Below are 15,746 nucleotides of genomic sequence, written 5' to 3'. Positions count from 1 at the left end.
TAAAATTGTATGTTATTAAATTAAAAAATTAAAATTTAAAATATACTACAAAATAATTGAGTTATTATCTCAATTTAAGATAAATAATTCAGTAAAATATAATATAATAGCAAGAAGAAGCGTTAAGAAGAATAAAAGTAATCTTCTGAGTTCCTAATATGAATTGTCAGCAGTAAATACCCGGAATAGAAACACGAGTCATCGTACATGTGTTGGGAAGTCGGGATAGATAGTAGATAGGGAGCTGGAACCGTCAATTGAGACCAGATGGAGATGCCAACAGAGAAAAAGTGAAGAGTGGGTGGAAGAAACGTGAGAAAGTGATTAAATACAAAGGTGCCACAGAGCACACACAAGCAGTTTCCGCGTCCTGGAACTTTATTTCTTAGACAGCCTCTGACGTACATCGCTCGCTAAATTAAATTACTCTTGACGTTATTAATTAATCAACTCTTTTAGACTCTAATCAACTTCCACTAGTTATTTTGTTACGTCTGCATAATTATGATGTATTTTTTAATAAAGCTCCCAATGGAAGGTAATAACTTTTCGCTGGAATTTTTTTTTAACAAAAATTTTAATTTAATTACTTATCAATAAAATTAAAAATTAAAAAAGACCAAAATTAATTTAATTTTTATAAAACAAGTTATAATTATTTACTAAAAAAAAAAAAAAAAAAAAAAAAAAATTCCTTGCATTTTAAAAATAATTTTCTACTGCTAAAAATATTTTATAAATATTTAATTAATTATAAAAAATATAAAAAAGGATTAAATGATAAATTTATACTGTACAATAATTTTTAAATAAATTTATTATTCAATTGAATAAGAAAATGCTAACGAGATGACAAAGTCGGCATCGATAATTTTAATCAATAAAATTAAAATAAATCAGTACAATCGTTGAGGAGGACCCATCGAAGACTTTATGTGAAGAGAGCGTACGTTCTGCCAGTGCTTCTTCAACAGAGAGACGAGGAAGTTGATCGACAAGTGAACGTTCTGAACGAGCTCATCTTCGGACATCTCAACGTGGCCGACTGCGACAGACAGACAGAGTACCTTCTTCATCTGGAACTTGATGGTAGCCTTGACTTCGTCAATTTTGCCCATCATTGATTCCTGATGAGACAAAAGCCCAGGGAATTTACCGGCTTTGTTCAAACCCGGACCCAACAGACGTGGGATCTGCTTGATCAACGACTCACTGGCCAAGAATGCGTCGTATTTTTTGGCTGAAAAAATTTTTTAATTTTCAATTAAAAAATGATCGTAATTTAAATTAAATAAATTAATTATTCAATGATTAAACTGTCTCAACACTGATTGCGGTACATTGTTATTTGAAATCCAACGTCCTCACCCAGTGAAGAATTTGCTCTCCTTCACATTGACAACTCAAATTATCATTAAAAAAACAATCCAAGTGCTTTTAGGAAGGTGTAGTTAAAATAATTATATTAAAAAGTAATTACCGAGCTTCTTGACGAGTTTCTTGTTCTTGTTAAGTTTTTTAAGAGCCTCGGCGTCCATGAAAGGAACATTGTTAGCCTTGGCTTCGTCACAATGCTGTTGGTCCCCAAGAATGCATACTTGCATTTTAGGTCTTGGGATGTTCTTCAACCTGAATTAAATTAATGAATCATTTATTCTCTGTGATAAATAATTAATTTATCTAATAATAGAATGAATGATTATCAGTTCATTTTTGCATCAGGTATTCAGTTAATACATGCATAATTATTACCATCATGAGTAATATGAACGTTTATTATTTTGGTAATTATTTAAAAGCGGGGTCAACCCCGTTTTCGGCCATAACTAGGTGAAAAATTAACATTTTCAAATGTTTTTTAGTCTACTTGTTTTTACGGCGCATTTATGAGAGAAAAAAAAAAAAAATTAAGATTTTGATATCTTTTGCCTTTAAAAGTCGGAAAAAATTTCGTTCAAAAAAATGAAAATTAAAATGGTTGACCCTACTTGTAAATATTTTTTTTTTTTCTTTTCTTTCGTATAAGTGATCCAACTTGAATTTTAATTTTTAAAAATTTAGATACTATTTTTAAATTTCTTTAAAAAAATTGTTTTCAGGTCAAAATATTTCAAGTTGTACCACCACAATTATTTTTCAACGCACTAACGATCAACTACGTTCAATCGACGTCAGCTCGAATCTCAGAGACAATTAACAATCTTTCAAAAAATTAATCTCTGATATTCGAAGATAACATCTAGCCAATAATCAAGTTTGAGAAAAAATTCCTCATTCATGAATATTGGATACATATATGTGGACGGTAATATTACAATTAATAGTAATAAGACCTTCCCAGTTGTTTTAAGACCCTGGGTACAGGTCCGCCGAGAAAACTCAGCTTCCTGACAACACGAGTCAATCTTTTCAAACTAAATATTTTTATAATTTTAATAATTGAAAAGATAGACTCTGTCAGGTGAATACGTACTTGACCGTGCCTGAGAAACGTTTGTCTTTCTGCGGGTCATAGTTCTTCAATCCAATTTGGAGCTCCACTGTCTCCAGAAACTTACGCTTCTTGTCCTTGGAGCTTTGGAGGACTCCGTTTACGCACTCGTAAAGAGTGTCACGCGATACTTTGGACCTGAAAATAGTATTTTTAATTAGTATGTTATTGATTTTTAATTTTTAAAAATTATTATTACACGTGACTATGTAATTAGACAATTTTGGAGAAATGTTTCAACACTGATTGCGGTACATTGTTATTTGAAACCCAACGTCCTCACCCAGTGAAGATTTTTGCTCTTCTTCACATTGACGACTCAAATTATTATTGATTAAATAATTCAAGTGCTTTTAGGAAGATATCACTTTAATATTGAACGTTTTTTTTTTTTTTATTGATCTCACAAAACATATTCTAAGATTGAGGTAGTAATCAAAAATTGCCTTGGAGCTCGTACTACCTTAAGAGCGGTTGATAGTTAATTTCTAAACATCTTTTGCTCATGAACAAGATAAAATTTCGAAATTACATTAAAGTTAGCTGTCACTATTATAATTTTTTTATTTCTTTTTCTTTTTAATAAATAAATTTGCTCCGAAAAATTTCATTTTTTTACTTTTTAAATTTTCTAAATGTGAATTTTTTGTTCTAGTTTTTTTTGCCATAATTTGTTTGTTAAAATTAATTAAATTTTGTGCATATCAAATTTATTCTATTAATTTTATTTCAATAATCAGCTGATTTAATTTATAAGAAAAATTTTTGAGGTTAAGAAAATATTTTACATTAGTAATATTAAAAATTATTTAACATGGAATAAATAATAAACTTAAAAGTTAAATAATTGATTAATCATATTTTTCAGAAAAAATTGGAAAGTTTTTATTAAAAAAAAAGAAATTAGGCATTTAGTAAAATACCACATGGATAAAAAAAATTCTAAGATGGTAAAATAAAAAAATTAATAAAACTAACTCAATATTTCATAAATTGAAATAATTAAAACGTTAAAAAATTATTTAGAATAAATAATTCAATAAAAAATATTAAGATTGTTTAAATAATAAAAGATACTCACGTCATGATTGAATAAAACGACGACCGTCAGAAGACACGATCTAACTTTCTCGACGGTCCAAAAATGAAAGGTGGTATGAGAACCAGCGCTGGCAGAAATGGTCGCACAAACGTGGAAGTAGTAAATTTAGTTACTCAGTTTGCTCCACGCGGCGTGGCGAACGCTTTTGAGGAAAAGCTTCAAGTTTGACATTTAGATGGCGCACTATCTGAATTTCTAAAAATAATAATAATAATATCATAACAATTTTATTGTTACTTGAAATTATAATTAAAAGTTCGGAGTACGAATCGTACTTAATCAATTGGAGAAATAATAAAAAATATACAAAATGAAGAGGAAGTCGAGTCATATTGAAGAAGAAGACGAAGAAGAGTCTGATTCTGAAATTGATTCCGAGGAAGAGGTAAACAATCGATCATTTATCTTTATAATTATTAATTTTTATTTCTAACCTAATCATCGTCACGTGTCTTACAGCTCCAGGATGCTTTTGCCAAAGGATTGTTGAAACCAGGTTTAAATAAAGTCATTGAGAAGACGGTTAAAAAATCAATTAACAAACCTGTAAGTTTTTTTTTTTTTTTATTAATCCTATTATATTTAATACAATTTAAGGAGTGGTGATTCTAAAATTAATAGACATTTGAACTTTTTTAAAAATTTCATTACGAATTATTTCGAAAAAATTCATGAAAATAAAGTTAGTAGGTATCTGACAATTTTTAGAATTTTTTTATGAAAATTAATTTAGCCGATATTTAATTATTTTCATAATTTTACTAACAAATAAATTGCTGTATAAAAAAAATGGGTATTTAGAAATTTTAATAAATTAAAAATGCAATTTTTTAAAAATAATTTTTCGGAACAAATTTTTTTGTTAAATAAAATTAGAAAATGCTCAAATGACAGCTGACTTAATTTTTTATTGAAAAAAATTTTCATTTGTAAAAAACTTAAGAAGTGCAATTTTTTAAAAATGTTTTTTATTTCCAATTTAATAAATCCAGAAATTTAAAATGATTATAAAAATTTATTTAATCTATATTACAGTGAAATCTGTTAAAATTTATCCAGGTTGTCTTTTTTACTCTTGTTAGCGTTTTATGAGAAATTGAAACAGTACCATAAAAAATAATTTATTTATACAATTATAATTTTTAATTAATTAAAAATTTTTTAAATTCACTAATAAATAATTTTAATAATATTTACAGGAATTGCTTAAAGAAGCATTAAACAAACTAAAATTAGACTTACCATGGATAGAAAAATTGGACGTGGTAAACGCGCCAGCACCATTGGCCCCAGAACTAGCGTTACAGCAGCTCGAGCAAGAAGAGCGACGTGCGAAACAGTTAAAAGGTAACAAAAAACTAGCGCAGTTGAAACCCACGGAGGACCCGGTTATCAACGACTTCAAGAGGGAGACAATGTTCCACAGACAGGCTCAAGCTGCAGTGATGTTCTGTATGCCGAGAATAAAGAAATTGGGGATTCCCACGATCAGGCCAGAAGACTACTACGCTGAAATGGCCAAGACCGACGAGCACATGCATAAAATCCGGGCAACTTTGCAGAAAAAGGAGCAGGCAGTAGCGAGGTCTGAAAAGGTTCGCCAGCTGAGACTCCAGCGCAAAGTCGGGAAGCAGATGCAGGTAGAAGCCACGTTGAAGAAGCATGCTGAGAAGAAGCATATGCTGGATGAGGTGAAGAAGTTCCGCAAGGGCGTTCGCAAGGACCTCAGTTTCCTGGACGACAAAAAGAAACCTGGTACTTCGCATAAGAGTCATGCTGAGAGGAGGCTCAGCAATAAGCAGAAGGTTAAAAATTATAAATTTGGGTTCGGTGGTAAGAAACGCGGGACCAAGATGAACGACCGTGAGAGCTCCGCTGACATGTCTGAGTACCAGAGACCTCGCAAAGACATCAAGGGCTTGAAGAGAAGAAATAAAGGTGGGAATAAAAATCAGAGGCCTAGTAAAAATCGGCGGCTTCAAATGAAGAACAAAAAAAAATAAATTGATTAATGTATTTTTATAAAATAATACATTTTTTTATTAAGTTATTTTATGGAGTGGTTATTTATTTTTATTTTTTTCAGGTGATTAATTAAGAGTTTGTTTATTTATTTATAGAAAATTCTAAGAGAATAATTGATGAACAGAGTACAGAGACAGAGACAGATTAACCATTACTAGCAACCTTGCAGTTACTGAATGACTGCCGTGACTTGAGAACTATAAAGAAATAAATTTTTTTTTTATTAAATAATGATATTTTAAATTGCACTGTTCTTTCTTAAATATTGACGTTTTTAAAGATATAAGCTCATCCTGATGTTACACTCATTAAGAGCTTTCATTTGAGTACCCACACGTATTTCGTCGAGGTCTTCGATTAGACCAGTGAAGACTTTGAAGAAGAAAATGCAATCTGAAAACTGATGCCAGAGTTAATCTGAAATTTGAAAATATTTTTCGGGAATAAAATTAAAAATAAAAATAAAAACTAATTTCGACAATAAATATGTTTTTTAATAGACATACATCTCGTACGAGGTTACACGATATTTTGAATACATGCCATTTAACTGTCCAGCAATCAAACACATTGTATTTCATCATTAATAATTATTATTAATATTAATATTTTTTTATTTTCTGATCATTATTTCACAATCTGGTAATCATATTTTAATGCGGTTCTTTGAATAATTCTCTTCACAAACTTTCAAACAATGTCCGTAAACCGTCAAAACATCAATGGATGCGTTTAATCATTGCGATAATAACTATATATTTATTTATGTATATTTATTTATATATCAATTGGCTCATTTTAATATTATCATTATTGTAATGTAATGGTTACTGTTAATTAATTATTCATCAGATTTTGACGATTATCAAAAGTTACGGGTGCTTTGCTCTAATCTTTCTTATTACCCTGGGCACCCGGTAATTATTCAATCAATCATTTTTACAAATTTATTATTATCATTAATCATTAATCATAATCATTCATGCTCCTTTCGCCGAGCTACTAATTTTTTTTTTTTCAAACAACCAAACTCAAATAAATAATTAATATAAGCAAAGATAAAAAAAAACCAAAAATATAAAATTTTTATCTCCAGTTCGGAGGACGTCAGTAACTTTGTCAATTATTATAATATAATTAATATTAATTTCACTTAAATCGGTTTGTACAATTATTCCAATGGAAGATAAATAAGATCACTTATATTAACAATTAATATTTTATAATTACACATTACAGAGTCTAATTAGCCATACGCGGGTTCATCAAGTTCCATTGAAATTAATTAGATATTTTTTTTTTTTTGTATTTTTATGATTTTAATATTTTTTTTGCTTTTTTAAATATTATAACTACTAGTCGGTGACAATAGACCTCAATTATATATTATTCATTATTTATATATATATATGTATATGTATATGTATTTATTTACTTGGTGTCCAGCACCAACATTCACATCCACACGTATACTATTTAAATTATCAATAATATTTAAACATATATTAATTAAACTATATGACATATGTGTTTTAGTTTAAGTTTGTGTTTTCTTCACCCGTACAACTATAATACAGTTACAGTAAATTCATCACTACATATACATATCAGAGTCGAGACATATTTATTATATATATTAGTTTAATTGTTAATGGTTATTCAATCAGTTATTTAAACTCTTAATTCCATTATTTTTAAAAATTAAAGAGCTATTAAATAATTATGTGAAAATTAACACTTAAATAATTATTAATTAAATTAAATACATAGACTAATATTATATAACACATAACATAAATTAATAACAACACATATAAATATCTGAAGAATATTAATGTAGTAAAATATTAAAATTAGTCAATGAAATCACTATTCTTTGGTTAAAAAATAATTGTACGCGTAATTAATTGTAATAAATAATTTTATAATTTTGCGCGTTAAATTTATTGTAAAATAAATTTTAGATTGTATAGGTAATTAGTGCATAAACCTCACAGAGACCGGCTCTGTAATATATCACTTGGCTCATTCACAACAGATTCAGTATTTATTATTATTATTATTATTATTATTATTATTATTATTATTTATATTAGAGATTACACAGACGCGGACGATATGGCGGATCTTTTAGTAAAATACAAATAATTCAAATAAATAATTTAAATGTATACTTTAATATAAATGTATATATTTATATATTATTTGTTAAAATTTATTTCTCCGTCTACCGGTCAAACGATTTTCATGTAAAGCGTTTAAATAAAAAAATAAGTTCAAGGATAGACGTTTGAGAGGACGTTTAATCCCGTGAAAAGGTTTTTAGTAAATCATGAAAAAGCTGACAGTGAGATCGATAGCGTATTAACGTTCTGGAGCTTTCGATAAAATTTATCTTGCACTTTTAAGCATTTATTCATTTGTTTACTTTTATTTTAATAAATATATTATTTTTTTTATGGATGCATTTATTTATATATTTATATATTTATATATCAATATATTAATATATTTATTTATATAGTACGTCTTTCAGCTGATATGTCGTTTACAATATACGGTGATTAAACGAGATAAACATTTTAAAACGACGTTCTGATCCGTAAAAATTAATTTAATATCCGCTCAATATTTTTTCACAATTTAATTTTATTAATTACTTGGATTAAAACTTTCTTCCGATGCTTTTGGTCGTGCCCAACAGGTACTAATTGAGATTCATTCTCCAGTATACTGACTTATATTCCTTTACGAGTCTAATTCATTAGATGAGCAGTTTTTTTAATGATCTGATCCTTTGGATTTAATTGGTGATACAAAATCACACATTTTTTAATTATTTTATATGATAGTTATTATAATCAATATTAATATTATTGTTGTTGTTGTTGTTGGACGATGGTAAAATATCGATTTACAATGTAAAGTCGGGCCAGCCGACGTTCTGCCGACAATCAGCTAGAGGCTAAGATACTTTCATGCAGATATCATACCATCGTCGCTATGTCATTTAATTTACATGCATTTTTTTTTTTTTTACTTTTTTTCTTCTTTTTCTTCTTAACTATATTATTATTATTATTTTTTTTTTTTATGGTAATTTTAATTAATTAATTTATCATGGTGAATATATATACACATAAATTTATATTTGGTTAAAAGCACGGCCTAATGCTGACAGTAGCGGATTTCACGGGTGAGCTCGCCACCAGGACTGCTGAAACTTTTCGTGAAGCTTTTTGCAAATACCCGCCAATTTCCGTCACATCCCAGGGTCCGTTGAGGCTGCCTCTTGATCACCGGGTTCTCCGGTAAAGTCTTCGTCATCTTCTGGGTTTTCGATTGTTTCATCTCCTTCTTCCAGTGTTACCTGTACAATTATTTTTATTGTTATTTATTGACCAGAAAAAAAATTTTTTAAAACTAAAATTAAATAAAATTCTAATTCTATGAAATAAATAAATAAAAAAAAAAAAAAAAAAGTTGACAGACATTTGTAAATTTTTTTTCATTTCTATAACAATTAAATTAGTGTGGAAAAATTTAAACAAAAAAATTTTAAAACTAAAATTAGCGGACGTTCAAAAATTTCATTTTTTTTTTATTAATTAAATTAAAACTAAAAAAATTGTATTTATAATTTAAAAAATTTTCTACATGTTAAATTTTTTTTCTTTTAATAATTTTTCAATAAAATAAATTATAAAAATTTTTTAATTTGAAGTGAAAAGTTATAATAAAAATTTAATGATATTTAGCATTAATCTAATTTAAATCAATTATCATAAAAAAAATTTAATCTCAAAATAAAATAAAATTACAAGCGCAAATTTTTAAAAAATAATTTTTTTTTTTCATAATTTATTTTTAAAAAAGAATAAAAAAATTTTTTAAATGTCTGCTGATTTGAGTATAATTAATTTACCTGAAAGTGAATACGATCAGAGAGTTGTTCGCTTCCCTGCTGGTCGTCAGACGGTGGCGAGGGGGGAATCATGGACTGGTACCAATCGCGGTTCTCTTCAAGCGTGTCTAGAATGTCCTGGGCATCCGGATGAACGAGGTCAGCCCAGGTTTCCCAGAGCGGATGGACGATGTAGTCAATAAAGCCGACCTGTGACTTCTCAATAGTCGCGTTATGTCGGTCACACATCGGGCTGATGTCCATATTTTGCTCTCGTTCCCGGTCTCCTTGCTGGAAGAACTCCTCCATAAGAAGCGCGACCCATTTTCGGTAGAGCGGCAGGGGTTTAGTCGGGTTGGACAGGTCAGCGCAGTGCACCAGGTTCTCCAGCACCTGGATTCTGTCCGTGTAGTTGTCCAGCAGTAGGACACCCGAGCCAGCAACTTTCTTGGTTTCCACCATGGTCTTCAGATCAGCCAGCAGCGACATGTGCTTGGACATATCTGTTGACAGCACCATATCGATCACCATCTTCCTCACAGTCTGTCGCTGCTTTTTTGTCATGTTCACGAATATGTCACAGCCCTCGTTCTGCAGGAGCTTGAAGGCTACCGCCAGGTGGTGGTTCTCCAATACTGACTCGTCGTTATACATCAGCGCTAGTTCTGAACCTGGTGAGTCATTTTTTAAATTAATTTATGCAATTGAGAAAATAGAAACTAGCAATCTGCAGTCGCTATGTGACTGATTAAATTTACAGATTATAAATAAGAAAACTTTAATTTATAATCACATTAATATAATTAATAATTTTAATTTCATTTAAAATATTATTTTCTATTAGCAATGTCGAATTATTTCTTTGTTATTAAAAGATTTATCTGTATTTCTTTAAAATTTTTAATTAAATTTATTTTGTCAATCCTTAATTAATTAATTAATTAATTTATACTGTTACATAAAATTTTATTAGATAAAATATATAAAACTGTGAAAAAAATATTAATTCTTGTCTCGACCTTTCAGATAATACCAAATTAAACTATAAAAATTCCTTTAATAAAAATAATATGCTCGTCACAAAATTTTCCTTACCATCTCAATTATTTAATGACCATCGCTGAAAAAATATCAAATCCAATTTACGATAAAGATAAACCGGTTAAAAATTTTTTCTTAGTCTCTTAATCATATAAATTAATTTTGAACCCTTATTCTCTTAATTATAGAGATAATTTTATCAATCAATCTAAATTTTTCGAAACTTGATAAAGATTAATTATTAAATAATTAAAAATTATGTGACGGTCTATTATTATTCAATTACCTTTGATAAATTTTTACTGTATAATTTGAATGTGAAAAAAATTGGTATTCTCGACAAGATAACTTTAATTATCAAGAATTAAATTTCAACTAAGTTATAAAAAATTTTTTTTATTATAAAATAAAAACTAGGTCAAAATATGACGTAGTTTAAATCATATAAAATCCAGGACTCATTTTTTTTAAAAAAAAAAAAAAAAGTTGAAAAAAAAAAGTCAACCCTTTGTCTTATACATCAGTTCCTTCTCCGACCGTATTAAATTTTTTATCTAAATTTATTGCAGAATATAAAGTTTTCAGTCATAAAGCTTTGACAGATTGTGAGTGTGAAAAAAAAAGGCACACTTTTTATCAGCAAGATACAACTGGGTATGACGTAGAGCATAAAACCGATGGAAGAAAAATAAAAATAAAAAAAAAAAAAAAGGAAAAGGGCAGATGATACTCACTGGAGTTGATGAGGAACTGATTGGTAAGACCTGGATGATCTACGTCATGAATAGTCGCCGCGAACAAAGCAGCCATGATCTCAAGCGGCGTGAAGACGGACTGTAGAACAAACAGGGGATTAATAACAATCACAATAGATTGATGTGTGTATTAATAGATTGGTTGGGTGTAGAGAAGGCCGCGATCGATTGAGACGTGTTGTTATTGTATATGATACAGGTATGTACCTCAAGCGCGGGCGTATTGAGCAGCGTGTGCGTCGACTGTGTTACGTCGGCCGCGTGAAGGCTGTTATGGAAGGGATTGTCCTTGACATAGTGATCCTCAAGAGTCATCATGAAGGTAACAAAAGTCTTGGGTGGTATTGCCAGTGTTTTGAGCAAGTCGCGGCTCTGGAATGCCGTGTAGGCTACGCAGGTCAACGGTCTGTTGTTACTCAGCTCGGCTATCCTGAATATGTCGATGCCCCACTTGTCGACCTCTGACAGCACCTGAAATCAGAGCAATTCCCAAAGTCAATGTTTATTCGTCCATCTATCGGCTATCCTCTATTTTCAATCATCACTCGTTAATTAAATCACGTTTCCAATTCAACGTCCAAAAGCTATTTGATAATTAAGTGATGCGCTGGATTTTTTACCACCAGAAAAAGGTACTGCTTTTTTTTTGGTCAATCACTGTCAAGTGGTTTGGAACTAATTTTTTTTTTTTTTTATGATGGAATAATTAAAACCACAATTTAATTATAAAAAATTAATTATTGAACTGAGAAATAAATTTCTTGATAAACTTATCTTTTTTTTTTTTTTTTATTGAAGAGATATTAAAAATTTATGAGAGCAGAGTTTTTTGTAGACTTTTAATTAAAACATATAATAACTTGTAAAGAATAAATCTCAAGTTTTTCAATGAAGAGGAGGAAATTAAAAATTTATCTGTTAGTTTATCAATATTTTTTTTTTTTCAACATGAAAAAATTAAAATTTAAAATAATGAAAATTAATTTCAATTTTTTTTTTTTTAAATAAAAATTAAAAAATTAAAATTTTAAATAATGAAAATTAATTTCAATTTTTTTTAATCAAGATAAAAAAATTAAAAATTTAAATAATGAAAATTAAAATCAAAAGTTTTGTTAATAAAATTGTAATCTCAACTAATTTTTTTTTTTTTTTTAGTCTACAAAATAAATGCAGAAAAGAGTAATTTGTATGCTTTAATAATATCAAAGGCCTGATTAGTACCGAGAGAGCAATGACACAGGTAATTCCAAATAGGAGGGAATTAAATGGGATGAAATGAGAGAGAAGGAAGTTTCTGCTGATAAGAGCAGCGATTCATCTCGAACTGTATATACGAGTAATATCTAGCCGTAAATTTAATTGAAAGTTGCTCGAGAGCGGCTGGAGGTTTGACGAAGGTCTGGTAGAGATCATTAAGGAGTTCGGATCCAGTTCAAGAACTTTTTTCAGGTCTCTCGTTTAGATGGAGACATACTTGACGTGATGAAAATCAGGAGTGACGTTCGAGTAACTGTGACGCATTAGAACTATTATTATTGTAGGTTTACCTTGCCGAGCTCTTCGTCGTAGGGAGTTTCCACTCCGTGGACAGGTACTCGCTCGCCGGTGAAACTGTTTGTGTGGGTCAATGGACGCTTCACTCCGCTGATGTGGGACATGGCGGCTGGCCCTCTCTGAGCTCGCTCTTTCTTCTTCGCGGATCGCGAATCCCCGGATCCGCTTGTTGATGCCGCATCCTCGATTCGCAACGATGGTAGATCCAACTCTTGCTGCTTGTCTGCATTTTATTTTAGAATTATTCAATTAATTACATAATTTTTTTAATTAAATTATTTTAGATGATTTAAAAAAGAGTTTTTTTTCGATATTTTATTAATAATTTAAAAAATATTTATTTATTTATTTAAATCAGTACCTCTGAATATTTATTAATTCAAAACAATATTATCAAACATTTATGAATATTTATAATATAAAAATAATACCTCTGAGCATTTAGTAAAATCTATAAATTCAAAATATTAATTTTCAAAATTTACAAGCATTTATTTATTCAAATTAACGTCTTTGAATATTGAACAGTTTGTTAATTTAAAAAATTCTTGAATATTATAAATATTCAATAATTCAAAATAATACTATCAATTATTATGTAAAAAAAATCACATTTTTTGAAATATTAAATCTAGCTTTAAATTTATCTTTTATAAAATAATATATAAATTAATTCATTTATTAGAAAAAAAAATTCAACTGACAATTTTGAGATTTTAAAAAAATTTTTGAATATTTAAAAAAAAAAAATACTTGAAATTAAGGTCTAAAAGTTATAAGAAATGCAGCGACTAAAAAAAATCAGATATAAAAATTTTGCAGTTAATGTGTTTTAAAATTGGGCAGCCGATTTATTGAAAATATTTTTATTTAATATTAAATTACAACCATCAAGCCAAACCAAAACGACTGCAAAAGTAAAACTTCATTGAAATGGAACGAGAATAGATATTTTTCGGTCTAGAAATACATGTATGTATGTAAATTGAAGTTTATTTTTTCAGCTTTCGGATGTATTTTACAGAATTCAAATATCTTGACGCGTTCAAAAGTTATTTGAAAGAAAAGCAATAAAAATATGGAATTTTGAAAATTAAAAAATGTTGTAATTTCTAAACTAATTGTCCGTGTATTTTTTAAAATTTGCGTCATGAGGACAAATACAATAGTTAGATTTTTATAAAATCTACTAATATAATTAAATAATTTTATAAAAAAAACTCACCCAAGAAAGTAGTGCAGATGTACTCAGATATTTGATTACCAGATTTGGAAGACTCTGAGAAGTGCGAAAGCTCTTTGTTAAGCATTCTCTTGAACTGAAACCATAATAAAATAAAAAGACTTTAAAATACCATCTCAAATAAAAATATTATTTTTATTACTATCGATAAAAATAACAGACTATTTTCGAGGTTCGCTTGCCCAAAATCCGATCAAACATCACTTATGCAAATACACCAGCTGTTGCTGGCAGACGCCGGCACGCGTTTAGAAAAAAAAAATAAACCCACTTCCTTACTACGTCTCAATCTAAAACTTTAAGAGTAGAGCCAATAAAGTTGAATCGACAATAATCCCATTTAAAGAACAAGAAAACTAAAACTATGGTACTAGCGTAGGGCTCGTACGCTCTAGACGTCATCACACTGCCCTCTTGGCCAACTGACCTACTTATTTGGAAAAAGGTAGCTACCGAAATCCCTCAAAAATTTTATTAATTCCCAAAAATATCTTCTTGATAATTAATAACTAAATTTCAAATTTTTTAATCTAAAAAATGAAAATTTTAATTGTAAAATTATATTTTGAGTTTGAAAAATTTAATTACCTTGAGAGAAGCCATGTCCGAAACAGACCGGTGAGTTTGAATGGTCTCCAATTGATCTAAGCACCAGTCAAGCTCCTCCATTGTCTCTACGGCCATTTTCATGTAGGTTTCATCTGAAAGTTATAATTGTTAATTAATACCCCTCACTAATCCGAGTTCCGAGTTCCGAGTTCGTAGTTTAGTGTCCAATGTCTTGTGTTATGTCCCTTGTTTCGTCAGCATGTCTACATGTCTACCCGCGTAACAATCATTCAATGTATATGTCTATGTGTTTATTGTACAAATGATGTAATAGTAGAATCGAGTGCATAATAACAATAACGACAACGACTAACTCAAAACTCGGCATCCGGAAACTAGTGGTAACTAATTATGGTAGCAAAACTTACCTCCGGGTGCCAGGACACGTGGTTGTGGTGTATTACTTCCTGGTGCCCCACTGCTTCTACGTGATCTGTAACGAAGTTTCATGTTAGTTTGGTTATTAGTTGATATTAGTTAGTTGTACTACGCAGATTACAGTCATTAGTTATTGTTATTAGTTATTATCTATAACTTAAATCTTATAATCCGATTTCATCTTTATCTATGTTTAGCGCGTAGGATTTACGTCAAGTATACTATTATTGGATTCCTTTTTTAGATATAATTGTCTATTTATTTTTTTTTTAATAAATATTTATAAGTACAAAATTATAAATTTTTATTTGTGAAAAAAAATTTTTTCGCAATTAATAAAAATTTTTTCTGGCTCCTTTCAGGATTTCCGCTCTAATCTAAAGAAACATATTTTGCAAAATTATTAAAAATACTGTTAATTTTTTCATTATTTAATTTTTTTTAGGCTTCGCCAAATAAAATAATTTTCGTGCAATATTTGAGCCAAAATTTCAGAATTTAAAAATTTATAATTTAAGAAATATACTAATTGTTGTATAATGCCGATTGGCGTTCAAATGAATAAATAAATAATTTCATTTTATAAGTTGAAATATATTCAATAATATTTTATTATTATTTTGTTGTATTTCAAAAATTTT

The 15,746-nt window shown here is 29.0% G+C and overlaps 3 protein-coding genes across 15 annotated transcripts in view; 1 reads left to right on the top strand and 2 right to left on the bottom strand.

Annotated features, from left to right (window-relative positions):
* Window positions 1-799: 799 nt before the first annotated feature.
* Rpl10ab (ribosomal protein L10Ab) lies at window positions 800-3,668 on the bottom strand. The gene is made up of 4 exons (XM_074254451.1): window positions 3,573-3,668; window positions 2,474-2,629; window positions 1,481-1,629; window positions 800-1,240 (listed from the first exon to the last, which is right to left on the bottom strand). Exons 1-4 carry the CDS (start codon window positions 3,575-3,577, stop codon window positions 897-899), a joined length of 654 nt encoding a protein of 217 aa, XP_074110552.1. The 5' UTR covers window positions 3,578-3,668; the 3' UTR covers window positions 800-896.
* Window positions 3,669-3,834: 166 nt separating this feature from the next.
* LOC141534645 (putative rRNA-processing protein EBP2 homolog) lies at window positions 3,835-6,643 on the top strand. Its single transcript, XM_074254127.1, has 3 exons — window positions 3,835-3,978; window positions 4,053-4,139; window positions 4,793-6,643. The coding sequence occupies exons 1-3, from the start codon at window positions 3,904-3,906 to the stop codon at window positions 5,594-5,596; spliced, it is 966 nt and encodes a 321-aa protein (XP_074110228.1). The 5' UTR covers window positions 3,835-3,903; the 3' UTR covers window positions 5,597-6,643.
* Dnc (phosphodiesterase dunce) overlaps window positions 6,091-15,746 on the bottom strand; it is a 77,562-nt gene continuing 67,906 nt past the window's right edge. For all 13 annotated transcript variants that reach the window (XM_074254116.1, XM_074254117.1, XM_074254122.1 and 10 more), the window contains 8 exons: window positions 15,096-15,160; window positions 14,707-14,819; window positions 14,101-14,194; window positions 12,869-13,098; window positions 11,526-11,789; window positions 11,298-11,397; window positions 9,544-10,193; window positions 6,091-8,988 (listed from right to left, as the gene is read on the bottom strand). In XM_074254116.1, the coding sequence (XP_074110217.1) occupies window positions 8,881-8,988; window positions 9,544-10,193; window positions 11,298-11,397; window positions 11,526-11,789; window positions 12,869-13,098; window positions 14,101-14,194; window positions 14,707-14,819; window positions 15,096-15,160 (1,624 nt within the window). In that variant the 3' untranslated portion in view covers window positions 6,091-8,880. The remainder of the gene's footprint in view (window positions 8,989-9,543; window positions 10,194-11,297; window positions 11,398-11,525; window positions 11,790-12,868; window positions 13,099-14,100; window positions 14,195-14,706; window positions 14,820-15,095; window positions 15,161-15,746) is intronic.

The sequence above is a fragment of the Cotesia typhae genome, unplaced genomic scaffold (genome assembly GCF_013202065.1).
Source record: "Cotesia typhae breed Kobodo isofemale line unplaced genomic scaffold, CoteBio_Ctyphae scaffold_13, whole genome shotgun sequence".
Lineage (NCBI taxonomy): Eukaryota > Metazoa > Arthropoda > Insecta > Hymenoptera > Braconidae > Cotesia > Cotesia typhae.
Note: the sequence above shows the minus strand (reverse complement) of the source record. Positions and strands in the feature narration are given on the sequence as shown.